The sequence below is a fragment of the Hemicordylus capensis genome, chromosome 2 (assembly GCF_027244095.1).
Source record: "Hemicordylus capensis ecotype Gifberg chromosome 2, rHemCap1.1.pri, whole genome shotgun sequence".
Taxonomy (NCBI): domain Eukaryota; kingdom Metazoa; phylum Chordata; class Lepidosauria; order Squamata; family Cordylidae; genus Hemicordylus; species Hemicordylus capensis.
Window position 1 is genome coordinate 123136105 of NC_069658.1, and position 13331 is coordinate 123149435.

The following is a 13331-nucleotide window of genomic DNA, read 5'->3' on the forward strand; positions in this document are numbered from 1 at the left end:
ATCCTGGTCTTCCATAATACCTCATCAGTGCCACAGGCTGATAGCATCCATGCCACGCCGCATTGAGGCAGTAATTGCTGCAAAAGGGGCCCAAACCAAGTACTGAATACATATGCATGCTTATACTTTTCAGAGGTCCGATATTGTTCTATTCTTCAATCCTTGTCTTCTTGGTTCCATGTAATATTCTAATTTTCTGAGATTGTGGATTTGGGGTTTTCATGAGCTGTACGCCATGATCATCACAATTATAACAAATTAAGGCTTGACTTATCTCGCTTTGCATGTAATGCGTCTGTCTCATATATCAGTTTCACCTTTTAATTTGCATTACTGAAATTAATGGACTTTTGCACGATATTCTAATTTTCCGAGTTTCACCTGTACTTGTTGATTTTCTTCCAAGCTATCTCCCACAATAACAGCTTTCATATATGACCCGTGTAGAAAAGACGTGAAAATGCACTTTATACAGTTCTATCCTAACAGGTTTAATTGCAAGTGGGACTTATTCTTACTGATTTATGTAAAGGAATGCAACTCTGTGTTGCATATTAAAACACTTAAATATCCAGAGATGAAGTCTAGCTATCTAGACAAGTGGGTGGATTGAACATGGGCTAACACCCTCTGGCAGGGGGAATTTTGTTTATCTATCATGGACATGTCGTGGCAACTGCACCCTGCCCACTCCCCACCCCATTCTCCCATTACCTCACCCTGATCTGGGGAGCAGGAAACACCATAAGAACCAGGAATGTTCTGTTGTATTCCTTTTCAAATGTCAATGGTCAATAAGCTTCCCAATCTATGAAACTTGGCATAAAGATGCAGATTCCAAGATATTTGCAATGCTGGACCAGGTCTGATCCTACAATGTATGCAAGGATAGACAGAAGGTAGACCACTTGAACCTGCCTGGCAATTGAGATAATCTTCTAATCTTATCTTATTGCCTCCTCCCACGCAGTATGAGATAATGCCTTTCAGAATCTTCCTACATCACTGTTGCCTGATATAGTAGCAGTGCTGATTTGAACCGGCAACCTTCTGCTTGTTAGTCAAGCATTTCCCCGCTGCGCCACTTACGGTGGTACAGCAGCACAATAACTGCTGCACATGTGCACTGTTGTTAAGACTCCTTCACTCCTTTTTCCTGAAAGGTATATGCCCAGATACAACAGATCACAGCAGAAACAGGAGAAGTAAAAGAGGAGGGTCCAGCTGCTGCATTCCCCAAACATTCTCTATCTCCTGCAGCATGGAAGGAATGTTGCAATTTTGCATGCAAGAGCAAATGGAAATGCAAGGACAGTCTGGTGTTACAATCAGCACATCTTGAACAGGGCGGTATATTCCCCTTTACAATCACACAAAGCCTGTCCCCACAGGCAACACTCACTAGAAGAATGTTTATTCAGTGCCCTGAATGGTAAATTCAATGGCTGAATGGGACTAACTCTCTAGAAAGTGAGTTTAGGATTGCTGTCTTTCTGCAATCAACAAAACTCTCCCTGACTGCTGTGTGTTTTGAAGCAATTCCCACACTCTTTGCTTCCAAGTTCCAACATCCTTCCAGTCACTTTTGTTTCCTTCCAGTCACTTTGTTCTCTTATTAACAATTCCCATAATGTCTTCATTCTTTTGTTTATTTTGCCATGCTGAAAAGCAATTTCTTTAAAAAATTAAGATCAAGCCGCCCCTACACCATTGTCTCTCGGGAACCTAGTTTTGGGGTAAAGGTTGCCAACAGCCTCTAGATTTATGGTAAACTGAAGGCAGGGTGGGTATGAGGGAAGGTACCCCCAATTGTGTGCCTCCAAATCACCAGTGCTGCCCCAATGCTCTTTCTCAATGTCTGTGTGTGGGGGGGAGAGTAAAGGGAGGTGCATATGCACACCGAGTCAAGGTTTCTCTCTGGCCAGGTGTGCCCTGGCAGAATACAGTGCTGAACTGATGCGGGGCAGCCCGCCAGAGAGCCTGGTTCCAGGGAAGGCTCCTAGGGGATCCCTTCCTGTAGCCCTCTCCATGATTCCCTCCTTCAAAAGCAGAGACAGAGCGTGTGTGCACATGTCTGTGAATAGCACTTTGTCTGATTACGGTGCATGGTTTATTCTCATGCACAGGTAGGCACATTTTGTGCAGTGCCAAAAAGAACTGTGCAGTGTGAAATAGGTTTTGTGACTTGTGCATCTGGGCTTTAACAGGAGCTTGACTGTTTCTTTAAAAAGAAATAGATAAGAAAAAGGAAAAAGATAAAAAGAAATAGAAAATGAAGATGAATAATTTTTCAGTATTCTTAATCTAGGCGCTTTTCAGATTAGACCCTGCAACGGGGTCACATCATATCTCGAAAGTGTGCTTCCATACTTCCTGTGTGGTTACACCGCAGTCCCTACGTGGACAGCAGGGTGCTGTTCACATTTCCAGTGCCTTGTTTTGAATTTAATCGCTGTGATGTAGAGTTAGGACATCGCATATCCGACGTAAGAAAGTTGCTGTTTTTTCAGGTTGTTAGTTTCCATGAGGCTGCTCCCCCTGCTGTTCACGTTTTGAATGTGACTTGCCTGAATGGAGGCATTTTGCTGCTGTTGAGCAGTTAGTGTGGAAAGCGCCCTATACTAATAGTACATTACTTGACTAATACAGCTACTACAACTTCTACTTCTACTACTACTAATATTTATATACCACTTTGGACAACAGATCCCAAATCAGTGTACACAGAGAAATAATTAAGTAAGTAAGAGCCCCCAAAGGGCTCACAATGTAAAGAGAAACATAAGGCAGACCACCACTGGAGGGACACTGTGCTGGGGTTGGAAAGGGCCAGTTGCTCTCCCTCTCCTAAACAGAATCACCACTTTAAAAGGTGCTTCTTAGCCAGGTTAGCAGGGAGATACTTGCATTATTTCTATTTAAAAAGGAAAATTCAGAACTTCACAATGGTTTGTAATTCAAGTGTTTTCCCTGCAGCACTGCTGTCACACACAAATGAGCACTTGCCTTGTCTGGGAGCATAGATACTTTGTTGCCTGGAGTCATATTCCATTCAGAAGCCTATACAGAAGTGGGAGAATCCTTAGAAATGGGGATTTGACAGTGGTACTACAGAAGTGTGTTATGTTCATTGGTGGAGATTATTTGTGAGGAATTAGCCATGGAGTCTGTGGGAAGCATCTTTAACAGAGAGAAGAGAAATGGGTACACTTCATCAGGGTCTGGGTTCTAGATGAGCCTGGATTACTCACTTTACTTTTCACATCATCTAACATAATACAACTTTGCATGACATGATTTTTTTTAAGAGCACACATTATTTTAGAATGGCAGATTTTTAAATTTTTTTAATTTTAAACACCTTTTTGTGTGTTTGGTTACAAATTACAAATGAAGTCTAGTCAAAGGCATTTATTCACACATACTGCTTAAACGGCACAGATATACAACCATTACACAGTACAAAAAGAAACAGAAAATAATTTCTCTTTCTCCCTTTCATCTTTCCTGTTCTCTCTTAGTTACAAAAAGTGTGGGAGCAGTGGGGTGCATAGTATACTCTTGTGCAGTAGGAAAAAACCATGGGGGTGGAGAGCTGGTCTTGTGGTAAAGGTAAAGTGTGCCATTGAGTCAGTGTTGACTCCTGGGCCTGATTACCCCAGAGCCCTGTGGTTGTCTTTGGTAGAATACAGGAGCGGTTTACCATTGCCATCTCCTGTGCAGTATGAGCAGTATGAGATGATGCATTCCAGCATCTTCCTAAATCGCTGCTGCCGCTCAGATACAGGTGTTTCTCATATAGTCTGGGAAACATATCAGCTGGGATTTGAACCTCTGGCTTGCTAGTCAAGTCATTTCCCTGTTGGGCCATTGTCCTCTTTGCTAAGCAGGGTCTGCCCACTGCCCTGGTTTGCGTTTGAATGGGAGACCACATGCGAACACTGTAAGATATTCCCCTTAGGGGTCAGGCAACTCCGGGGAGAGCATCTGCATGCCTGCATGCAGAAGGTTCCAAGTTCCTTTCCTAGCATCTCCAAGATAGGACAAGATTTTTTTATTGAACCAACAAACTACCAAAGCATACAGTACGTTGCCAAAGCACAATTATATACAAAGTGGTTGTTTGTACATGATATATCTACAAAGATTTACACACAAGGATTTGGAAACCCACAACGTTATGAAGTATATGCAGGTAGTACTGTAACTCGGGTGGGGGATTACAAGGCACATCAGGTAATCGGGGGGGGGGGGTGTTACGTCCGACGTCCATTTCCACAATTTGTCCCATTGCTGTTTAGAAGAGATACTCTTGTCTTTTTGCACATAACCATACAAACTTTTCCAGAAGAGATTTACTGTCTCATCTGCGTGAACCTCTTGGTCGCGTCTTCCCTCCCTATTCCTATGCATGAGCATTGCATAAATGACATGCAAGTTTACTAACCTGATTACGAGCAGGGGAACGTTCCAATTCCCTAGTATGGGGGCACCCGTTCCGTCCCGTTTCCTTGAAGGTTTCTTTCTGGGACCTCAAAAGGAGGTTCTATCGCTCAAACCCGAGGTTAGTTCTTCCCAAGTCTGTTTTTCCAAATCAGGCCACTCTAACAGCTTGCTTCCTGCCACACTCTTTTGGCTACCACACACTCTTTTAAGAAATGTGAGTGGGTTTCCCTGAATGTTTTGCCTAGCTCACTAGCTTTCTGTTTGCAGGTGATTTTAGGGCACTCTTGCTGGTCCTCTGGGAGCCATGGCTTAGCCGCATTGTGGTAGTACTTGATGGTATAAGCGCCACCAAGATAGGACAAGATTTTTTTTTATAGGACAAGATTTTTTTATTGAACCAACGAACTACCGGTACCAAAGCATTCAGTACGTTGCCAAAGCACAATTATATACAAAGTGGTTGTTTGTACATGATATATCTACAAAGATTTACACACAAGGATTTGGAAACCCACAACGTTATGAAGTATATGCAGGTAGTACTGTAACTCGGGTGGGGGATTACAAGGCACATCAGGTAATCGGGGGGGGGGGGTGTTACGTCCGACGTCCATTTCCACAATTTGTCCCATTGCTGTTTAGAAGAGATACTCTTGTCTTTTTGCACATAACCATACAAACTTTTCCAGAAGAGATTTACTGTCTCATCTGCGTGAACCTCTTGGTCGCGTCTTCCCTCCCTATTCCTATGCATGAGCATTGCATAAATGACATGCAAGTTTACTAACCTGATTACGAGCAGGGGAACGTTCCAATTCCCTAGTATGGGGGCACCCGTTCCGTCCCGTTTCCTTGAAGGTTTCTTTCTGGGACCTCAAAAGGAGGTTCTATCGCTCAAACCCGAGGTTAGTTCTTCCCAAGTCTGTTTTTCCAAATCAGGCCACTCTAACAGCTTGCTTCCTGCCACACTCTTTTGGCTACCACACACTCTTTTAAGAAATGTGAGTGGGTTTCCCTGAATGTTTTGCCTAGCTCACTAGCTTTCTGTTTGCAGGTGATTTTAGGGCACTCTTGCTGGTCCTCTGGGAGCCATGGCTTAGCCGCATTGTGGTAGTACTTGATGGTATAAGCGCCACCAAGATAGGACAAGATTTTTTTTTATAGGACAAGATTTTTTTATTGAACCAACGAACTACCGGTACCAAAGCATTCAGTACGTTGCCAAAGCACAATTATATACAAAGTGGTTGTTTGTACATGATATATCTACAAAGATTTACACACAAGGATTTGGAAACCCACAAGGTTATGAAGTATATACAGGTAGTACTGTAACTCGGGGGTGGGGGATTTCAAGGCACATCAGGTAATTGGGGGGGGGGGGTTTACGTCCGACGTCCATTTCCACAATTTGTCCCATTGCTGTTTAGAAGAGATGCTCTTGTCTTTTTGCACATAACCATACAAACTTTTCCAGAAGAGATTTACTGTCTCATCTGTGTGAACCTCTTGGTCGAGTCTTCCCTCCCTATAGGGCTGAGAAAGACTCCTGCCTCTAAATTAACCCTGGAGAAGCCACTGCCAGTCTGGGTAGACAATACTGAGCTAGGTGGCACCAGGATCTGACTCAATATAAGGCAACTTCCTATGTTCCAAATGCACTCAACCGTTCGGTCAACACTAGTAGTGGCTTTTGGTTTTTATCGTGTAGTCCTGTTGAGTTTTATAAAACGATTCTATGGTTTTACTTTAGTCTGGTTAGATTTTGGATATTTTATTATGATTTTTAACACAAACTGCATTGATAATCTTTTTTAGTATAAAAGAGAGCGCGATACCGTTTTTAAAACGAATGAATGAATGGATTGTTGTCTAACGGTGAACCAACGGCCAGTAGTCCTGCTAGTCCCTGTTGTCCGCTAGAATTCTTGCAAAGAATGTTGAATTTGGTTACATGGAACGCGGGATCCTTCAACACGCTTCTTATATTAATACAGTTTAGTTGTGTCTTAACGAGTCATCCTGAGTATGCACTTTGCGTTTGTACACTGAAATCACAGCAGAGTGAGGACTGCGTGCGTGTGCCGCGAAAGAGAGAGAGAGAATACCAGAGTTTCAAAAGTTTGAGAAGCGGCAAGTAAAACTGCGTTGGGGAGTGAATCCGCCGGCCCGGCGCCTTCCCCTCGCAAGTGGGCGTGGTAATCTGGCAGCCACACCCAATCAGGGTAGGTGGAACGAGCATCTGAGGCTGGAGCCGCGGTTCCCTGGACACGCACAAGCGTCCCAAGAGCGTCGGGGTGGCAGCTTTTCCTCCGCTCCGCACCCTGGAGACATGGACACGGGCAATTCGCTGCTCTTGCAACCGCCCAGACTGGGTGCCACGTCGCCCCCAGCGCTCGCTTCGCCGGTCCTGCCCGTGCCCTCGAGGGTCCCTATGCCGCCCTCCTTCCTCCGCCCGCCCAACCTCTTCATGCGCGCGGCGGCGGCTGCTGCCGCGGCGGTGGCGGCCACCACCACAAGTAACAACAGCACCAGCTGCTACTCGCCAGCGGCGGCGGGTCTGGAGCGCGGAGTGTGCTACCCGCGCACGCCCAAGTGCGCGCGCTGCCGTAACCACGGCGTCGTGTCGGCGCTGAAAGGCCACAAGCGCTTCTGCCGGTGGCGGGACTGTGCGTGCGCCAAGTGCGCCCTGATCGCTGAGCGGCAGCGCGTTATGGCCGCCCAGGTGGCGCTCCGCAGGCAGCAGGCGCAGGAGGAGAGCGAAGCCAGCGGCAACCAGCAACACCACCAGCCCGCACCTGGTCGCCTGAACGGAGAGCCGACGTTGAGCCTGGTGGCGGGCGGCGCAAGCGCAGGAGCGAAGCCCTGCCCGGAGTTCCAGAGCGGGAGAAGAGGTGGGAAAGGCTAGAGGGCACCCCGGTCACGTTATGTTTCTTTATGCTCGTTTTAGTCTAGACAGAAGGAGCTGCCCCTCTGGGAGAAATTCCGTCAAAGTCGGTGTTTACTTTGAGCCAGAGTTGTGCACCGGGTTAACTCCTGGCATCTGTTGTCAAGGCGGGGAGGACAGAGGGAAGCAGTGATGAAGACAGTGCATCTGAGCATGCAGAGAATACAATTGCTCTCTTAGCATGCGCAGAAAGCTGCGGGCAAACTCTGGACATGTGTCATTAAACCATGCACTTTTCCTATATGAAAAGCTACGTACGAGAGTGCATTTTCCGTGACCGCTTATTATTTATTATAACTACTGTATAAATATCTTAACCTGTTTTCAGCAGCAACAACAACAAAAAGTTATCAAAGCAGTTTACATAGCAAAAGGAATGAGAATGATGGTTCCCTATCCTAAAGGGGCTCACAATCTAAGAAGAAGCCCAAGGGATATACTAGCAACAGCCTCTGGGAGGGACAGCATACCGAGATTAATGGGACAATTGCTCTCACCCTGCAAAATATAATAAGGGAGCTACCACTTAAAACGTGCCTCTTAGCACAGAAGCTGTGGGTGGCAATGAAGTACAAAAATCCCTTTTAGGGGCATATTTGTTAGCATCCCAGACTAAGAATAGTGATATTATATTATAACAAGAATAGTGATATTATACTCTATCCACATTGTCGTAATTTAGTGTATTGTTTGAGAAAGAGTCTCAGGTATTAGGAATTGTTTGAATATATTTTACTGACTGAATAGGTTGTACCATTGGGGATTCTCCCCCTTGCCTGCCCTATGACTGTTACAATAGCAGAGACTGGGATTACTACCAAAATGTGGACAGAATCCACTAATGGCTGTTTTTGTGCAAGATAAGCTAATTTAAGTGGGTTTGCATTGGAATAAAGCTTGATATGATGACCTAAGTGTGAATTCTCTTCTGCCTCTGGTACAGGTCGAAAGCTGGAATATGAATTAAATAATAGTATATTCAGCTTTTAGTTCTTCTGTCTCAACGTGTCTGCACAGACGGTTTCTGTGGCCCTCCCAAAACATTGACTGCCATTTAGTGCCATGATCCTTAACATGATATGTTGAAACAGCTGAATTCTTATAAAATGCATTGCAGGTTACTAAGCTAATAGTAGCTAACACAGCATGCGTTGTTACCGAAAATGATGTGTAGCACATCAGATACTGATAAGGAGCCACATAAGCATGAAGTATTGTTGCTGTATGTAACAGTGTTGAAAATACTGAAATTGAATATACATCTTTTGGGCTGATAATATACTATTTCTGTTTGTTCCGTGGTCAAGTCAGTTGGATTTGTGGACTGTCCCGCATACAGGCAGGCATAGTGAGTGACCAAGTTGCTCTCATTCATTCCTGTGGTGCTTTTTGTATGCCAGGATCCCAGTAAGGTAAAGTGTGTCATCGAGTCTGTGTCGACTCCTGGTGACTGTGGTTTTATTTGATAGAATACAGGAGGGGTTTACCATTTCCTCCTCCCGCGCAGTATGAGATGATGCCTTTCAGCATCTTCCTATATCACTGCTGCTCAGTATAGGTGCCCAGTTTAGGAAGGGTGGTATAAAAATTGACCTAACTAAATATCAGAAACTCTGTGTATCTAGCACATACACCGCCGTATACAATAGCGATACACATTTATTCTGCTGCAGGTACATATGATGAGAAACCCAACCAAACCTTCCCTCATGCACATAATTATGTGTGCTCCTGCCACATAGGATGGCATAGATGTGGAAACATGCTGCATCCTACATGGAGGAACTGACATCTATATGTCACCAAATGCTAAATGGCTCTTCTAGCACAATCCTATGTATGCTTACTTGGAAGTAAGTCCAACTTTCACAGCGTCTAGTGGAACTTTGTAAGTGTATGTATGGACTATTATGAGGGAGTAAATTCTATTTAATTCTATTTAAATTCTATTTAATTCAGTGGGCCTTACTTCAACACAGACATGCAATGGATTGGGCTAAACTATACCTAGGACAAAAAAGTCACAATCAGCCATGCAAATACATATAGTTGTCATCACTCATACAAAAATAATAATAGCAGCTCACATGCTTCACTCCACTCACAGCGGGAAATGGTTTGACTAGCAAGCCAGAGGTTGCCAGTTTGAATCCCCGTGGGTATGTTTCCCAGACAGTCACTGGAGGTACTGTGCTTGGGGTGGATAGGGCTAGTTACTCTCCCCCTGCTAAATAAAGAGAATCACCACATTAAAAGGTGCCTCTTTGCCAAGTTAGCAGATAATATAATAATCCTCTTATATCTATGGGGAAAACAGTCCACAACCCAGGGATGACAACTGAGAAGGCCTGATCCCAGGTTGCCACCAGATAAACCAGTGGCACCCGAAGACCAGTGTTCTCTCTAATTTTTTTCATTGGTGTGCGGAATGAGTTTTGTTCTGGGTTGGAGTATCAAGGCAGTGTGTGCACACATGTATTCAGAATGGGGCCTTCCTGATTCAACCTGAGCAGGATCTAAAATTAACTGAGTGGACATAAAAAAACCTTGTGAGTGCAGGGCAGGCATGTGTGCATGCCTTAGAGGGAACACTGCCAAAGACACACCCCTCCTGATGATCTTAGTGAGTGGTGGGGATCTTGTAGGGAAAGCTGCTCTCTCAGGTCACCCGGACCGAAGCCATTTGGGTGCTTCTGTATGCCAGCATCCCAGTAAGGTAAAGGTAAAGTATGCTGTCGAGTCAGTGTCAACTCCTGGCGACCACAGAGCCCTGTGGTTGTCTTTGGTAGAATACAGAAGGAGTTTCCCATTGCCTCTTCCTGCTCAGTATGAGATGCCTTTCAGCATCTCCCTATATTGCTGCTGCCCAGTATAGGTGTTTCCCCATAGTCTGGGAAACATAGCGGGGATTTGAACCAGCAACCTCTGCTGGTCAAGTCATTTCTCCACTGCGCCATTAGAAGCTTGTGCTAAATGAGAACCATGGAGACAGGAAAAGTGAATGGATGTGGTAGTGATAGAAGATATGGTGAGTAAAGATATGGTGAGTGAGTGATATGGTAATTATATTCATACTAGCTGATCCCGCACAGAGCATCTGTGCGGCAGTACACTCCCCCCACCTTCTGCCCTACTCCCCTTACCCCCGGACTTCAGCCCCAGTCCGCTCTCCCCCCAAGCCTTCTGCCCCAGTCCCCTCCCCCTCCAAACCTTCTGCCTCAGCTTGCTCTCTCCTCCGTTTTCTCCTCTTTCTCTCTCTCTTTTTCTCTTTCATTCGTGGTCCTGCCTCCCGCCCGCCTCCACTTCTTAGCCTGCTTGTGTTTTCCCTGCTGGCCATTGCCGCTGCCTCCTTCCTGCACGGCCCTCCCTCTAGAGAGCATCTTCTGAAGTGGCCAGCTACTTGTCTCTGCCCAGCCAGGCTCCGCCGCTTTCTCTCCCCTCAGCTTCCCCCCTCCCTTCTGCCCCAGCTTTGCTCCCTCCTCCATTTCCCCCTCTTTCTCTCTCTTTTTCTCTCTCTAATTCGTGCTTCCCCCCCCCCCCGCCCTCCGCTTTTTAGCCTGCTTGTGTTTTCCCCACTGGCCGTTGCCGCCTCCTCTTTCCTCCAATCCCTGGTGTCGGGAGGCCAAGCGTTCAGCCAGCTCCTTCCTGCACGGCCCTCCCTCTAGAGAGCATCTTCCGAAGCGGCCAACCGTTTGTCTCTGCCCAGCCAGGCTCCGCCGCTTTCTCTCCCCTCAGCTTCCCCCCTCCCTTCTGCCCCAGCCCGTTCAGTTCTCCTCTCCGCTTGCCCGCTTTCCTTCTTTTCCTTCTAAGCGGCCACTTCCCTACATGGCCAACACCTGCCCAGCCAATCCGGCGCCTCCACCGCCCAGCCAATCCGCTGGGTTGCCCACAGAGACACGTCTACGAGAATTAATATAATAGATGTGGATATAACTGGCTATGCTGCTAGAATGCATCAGAAATTAAACCCGCAACATTAATTCATTAACAGGAATTTTCAAAAGGTCTGAATTAAATACACAGTACAAGTGAAAAAGAAAGAGCTGTGTATATAATTATCTTCTTCTGCTCTAATTTCACTGTATTATATAAGGTATATAAATTATGATTATGAATTATAATAATGTGCACACCTATGAATGAAAAGCATGCACTGGAGGTAAATACTGGATGTGCCTTGTAAGCTCATGAGTATTTAACCACATCTATAATTTTGTTTTTTAGAAGAGAAGATTCAGAAGTATGATTTCCATTGCAGTAAAAAAGACAGTGCCAAAGCCTATTTACAAACACCCTCCCTGAGGTGCTCTCCTGAGGCTACTGGGGTTAATGGAGGGCACAGAGAGAAGCCATCTGGCATACAGATTTCAGGTAAAGAGAGACCCATTCGTCCTTCTGGTCCTGAGGAGCCACTGGAAGGCACTGACAGTTCAGCATCTCTGTCATCTTCAGACATGGAATCAGGAAATGAAAGTGAATGTCTCAGGGATTTTGTTGTCTCCAATAGCAGCGTTCCTCCTTCTCCTCCTGCTTCAAGACGGAGGGACCCACTCGATATTCTTACCAAGATTTTTCCCAGTCACAAACAGAATAGATTAGAGAGGATTCTGCAGTTCTGCAGAGGCGATGTAATCCAAGCTATAGAGCAGGTATTGAATGTGAATGAACACAAACAAGAATTCCAAACTCTTGCAATCCCACCCTTACCAGAATACAGTGCTTTCCAACGATCATCTGATTTTAGTCTCATAGGAGTAGATATCAGAGCACTTGGCAATAAATCAGCATTTTCCCCTCTTCAGAGCAATTCAGCTTCCTTTGGAAGTGAGGTAAATCTTTATGGTCTAAGCCCTAGATTGGGAATCAGACCTCTGAGAGTGGCTTACTCCCCTCCAGGAAGAGCCTTATCTAGATTTATGTCACCCTGCTTAAGATCTGGGCTATTTCCTACTTTGCCTTTTCACCCAGCTATGGACTGTTCCTTTTCAGGAGTGATCAAGGATGTGTCCTATTTCCCCACTAAAGACATGGTTGCTGGTAGCAAGATTTATGCTGGGCTAAATGATGAAAACAAATAGCATTTTGACAACGTCTTCATTTTCTAGTGTATTTAAGTGGGTTGACACTAATAGTATTAGATTCCAAGTCTCAAAAATAAAGTCCACTAATAACATGAAGCTTCTAAACATTTTTTTTTTAAAAAAAAGGTTTTGATGAGATTCTTCATTTTGATGTAGGACAATTTGAAAAGTAATATAATTTTTTTTAAAAAAATAATAATCAAAATATCCACAGTGAAGAGCTCATTAAAATTGGGACCGATTTTGAAGATAGCGTTTTTATACATGTGTTTAATGTCATGGGTGTTTTTTGAGGGGGGAATGGCAGCAGTTGTAAATAAAAATCCAAGTTGAAATGTTCATTATGTGGAAGAAATCCAATAAATAATAACTTTTGAGCTCCCTATTTTCTGTTCCAATATATTTGATATGTACATTGTTTTTAATGTGTACACTGATATTTGAAAAGAAGGGACAGCTTTTTAAATAGGGAGACCTAATGAAAAGTATGTTTTAAATATATGGCGCTGGATCCAAAGCAGCATAAGTGGATGTTCTAACTAAATAAGGAAATTGATACATAAGCATCTTTTTTGGAAGTTAGGCTGAGGGCCATGGATCCTGAATCCCAGTCAATAAAAGTTGAAAGAATGTGTTGAATGATGTTGGGACTCTCTGACTCTGACTGTATTGGAATCTCTGACAGAAGGTACCATCTCCCTGGTACCACGTGGAGACAGGCACTCCCTGTGCAGTCAGTGCCAGGAAGTACTAACTATTTCTGGTGCAGGATGGGGGGCTTTTCACTGGAATCAGAAGCTTTCCTGGCATCCCATTCACAACCTCTTCCAGTGTACCCCACCCCCAGCTGGAAATAG

General features: G+C 44.8%; 1 protein-coding gene across 1 annotated transcript; it reads left to right on the forward strand.

The window, feature by feature from the left end:
- The first annotated feature begins 6550 nt into the window (after positions 1 to 6550).
- DMRTA1 (DMRT like family A1) lies at positions 6551 to 13116 on the forward strand. Its single transcript, XM_053289650.1, has 2 exons — positions 6551 to 7340; positions 11618 to 13116. Exons 1-2 carry the CDS (start codon positions 6779 to 6781, stop codon positions 12469 to 12471), a joined length of 1416 nt encoding a protein of 471 aa, XP_053145625.1. The 5' UTR covers positions 6551 to 6778; the 3' UTR covers positions 12472 to 13116.
- The last annotated feature ends 215 nt before the right edge of the window (positions 13117 to 13331 follow it).

What these genes read in the sequence shown, in the direction of transcription:
- DMRTA1 (XM_053289650.1), top strand. Translation starts at nt 6,779, where the DNA reads ATGGACACGGGCAATTCGCTGCTCTTGCAACCGCCCAGACTGGGTGCC. An exon ending in GTTCCAGAGCGGGAGAAGAG is followed by an intron (nt 7,341 to 11,617) that starts GTGGGAAAGGCT and finishes TTTGTTTTTTAG; the next exon opens with AAGAGAAGATTCAGAAGTAT.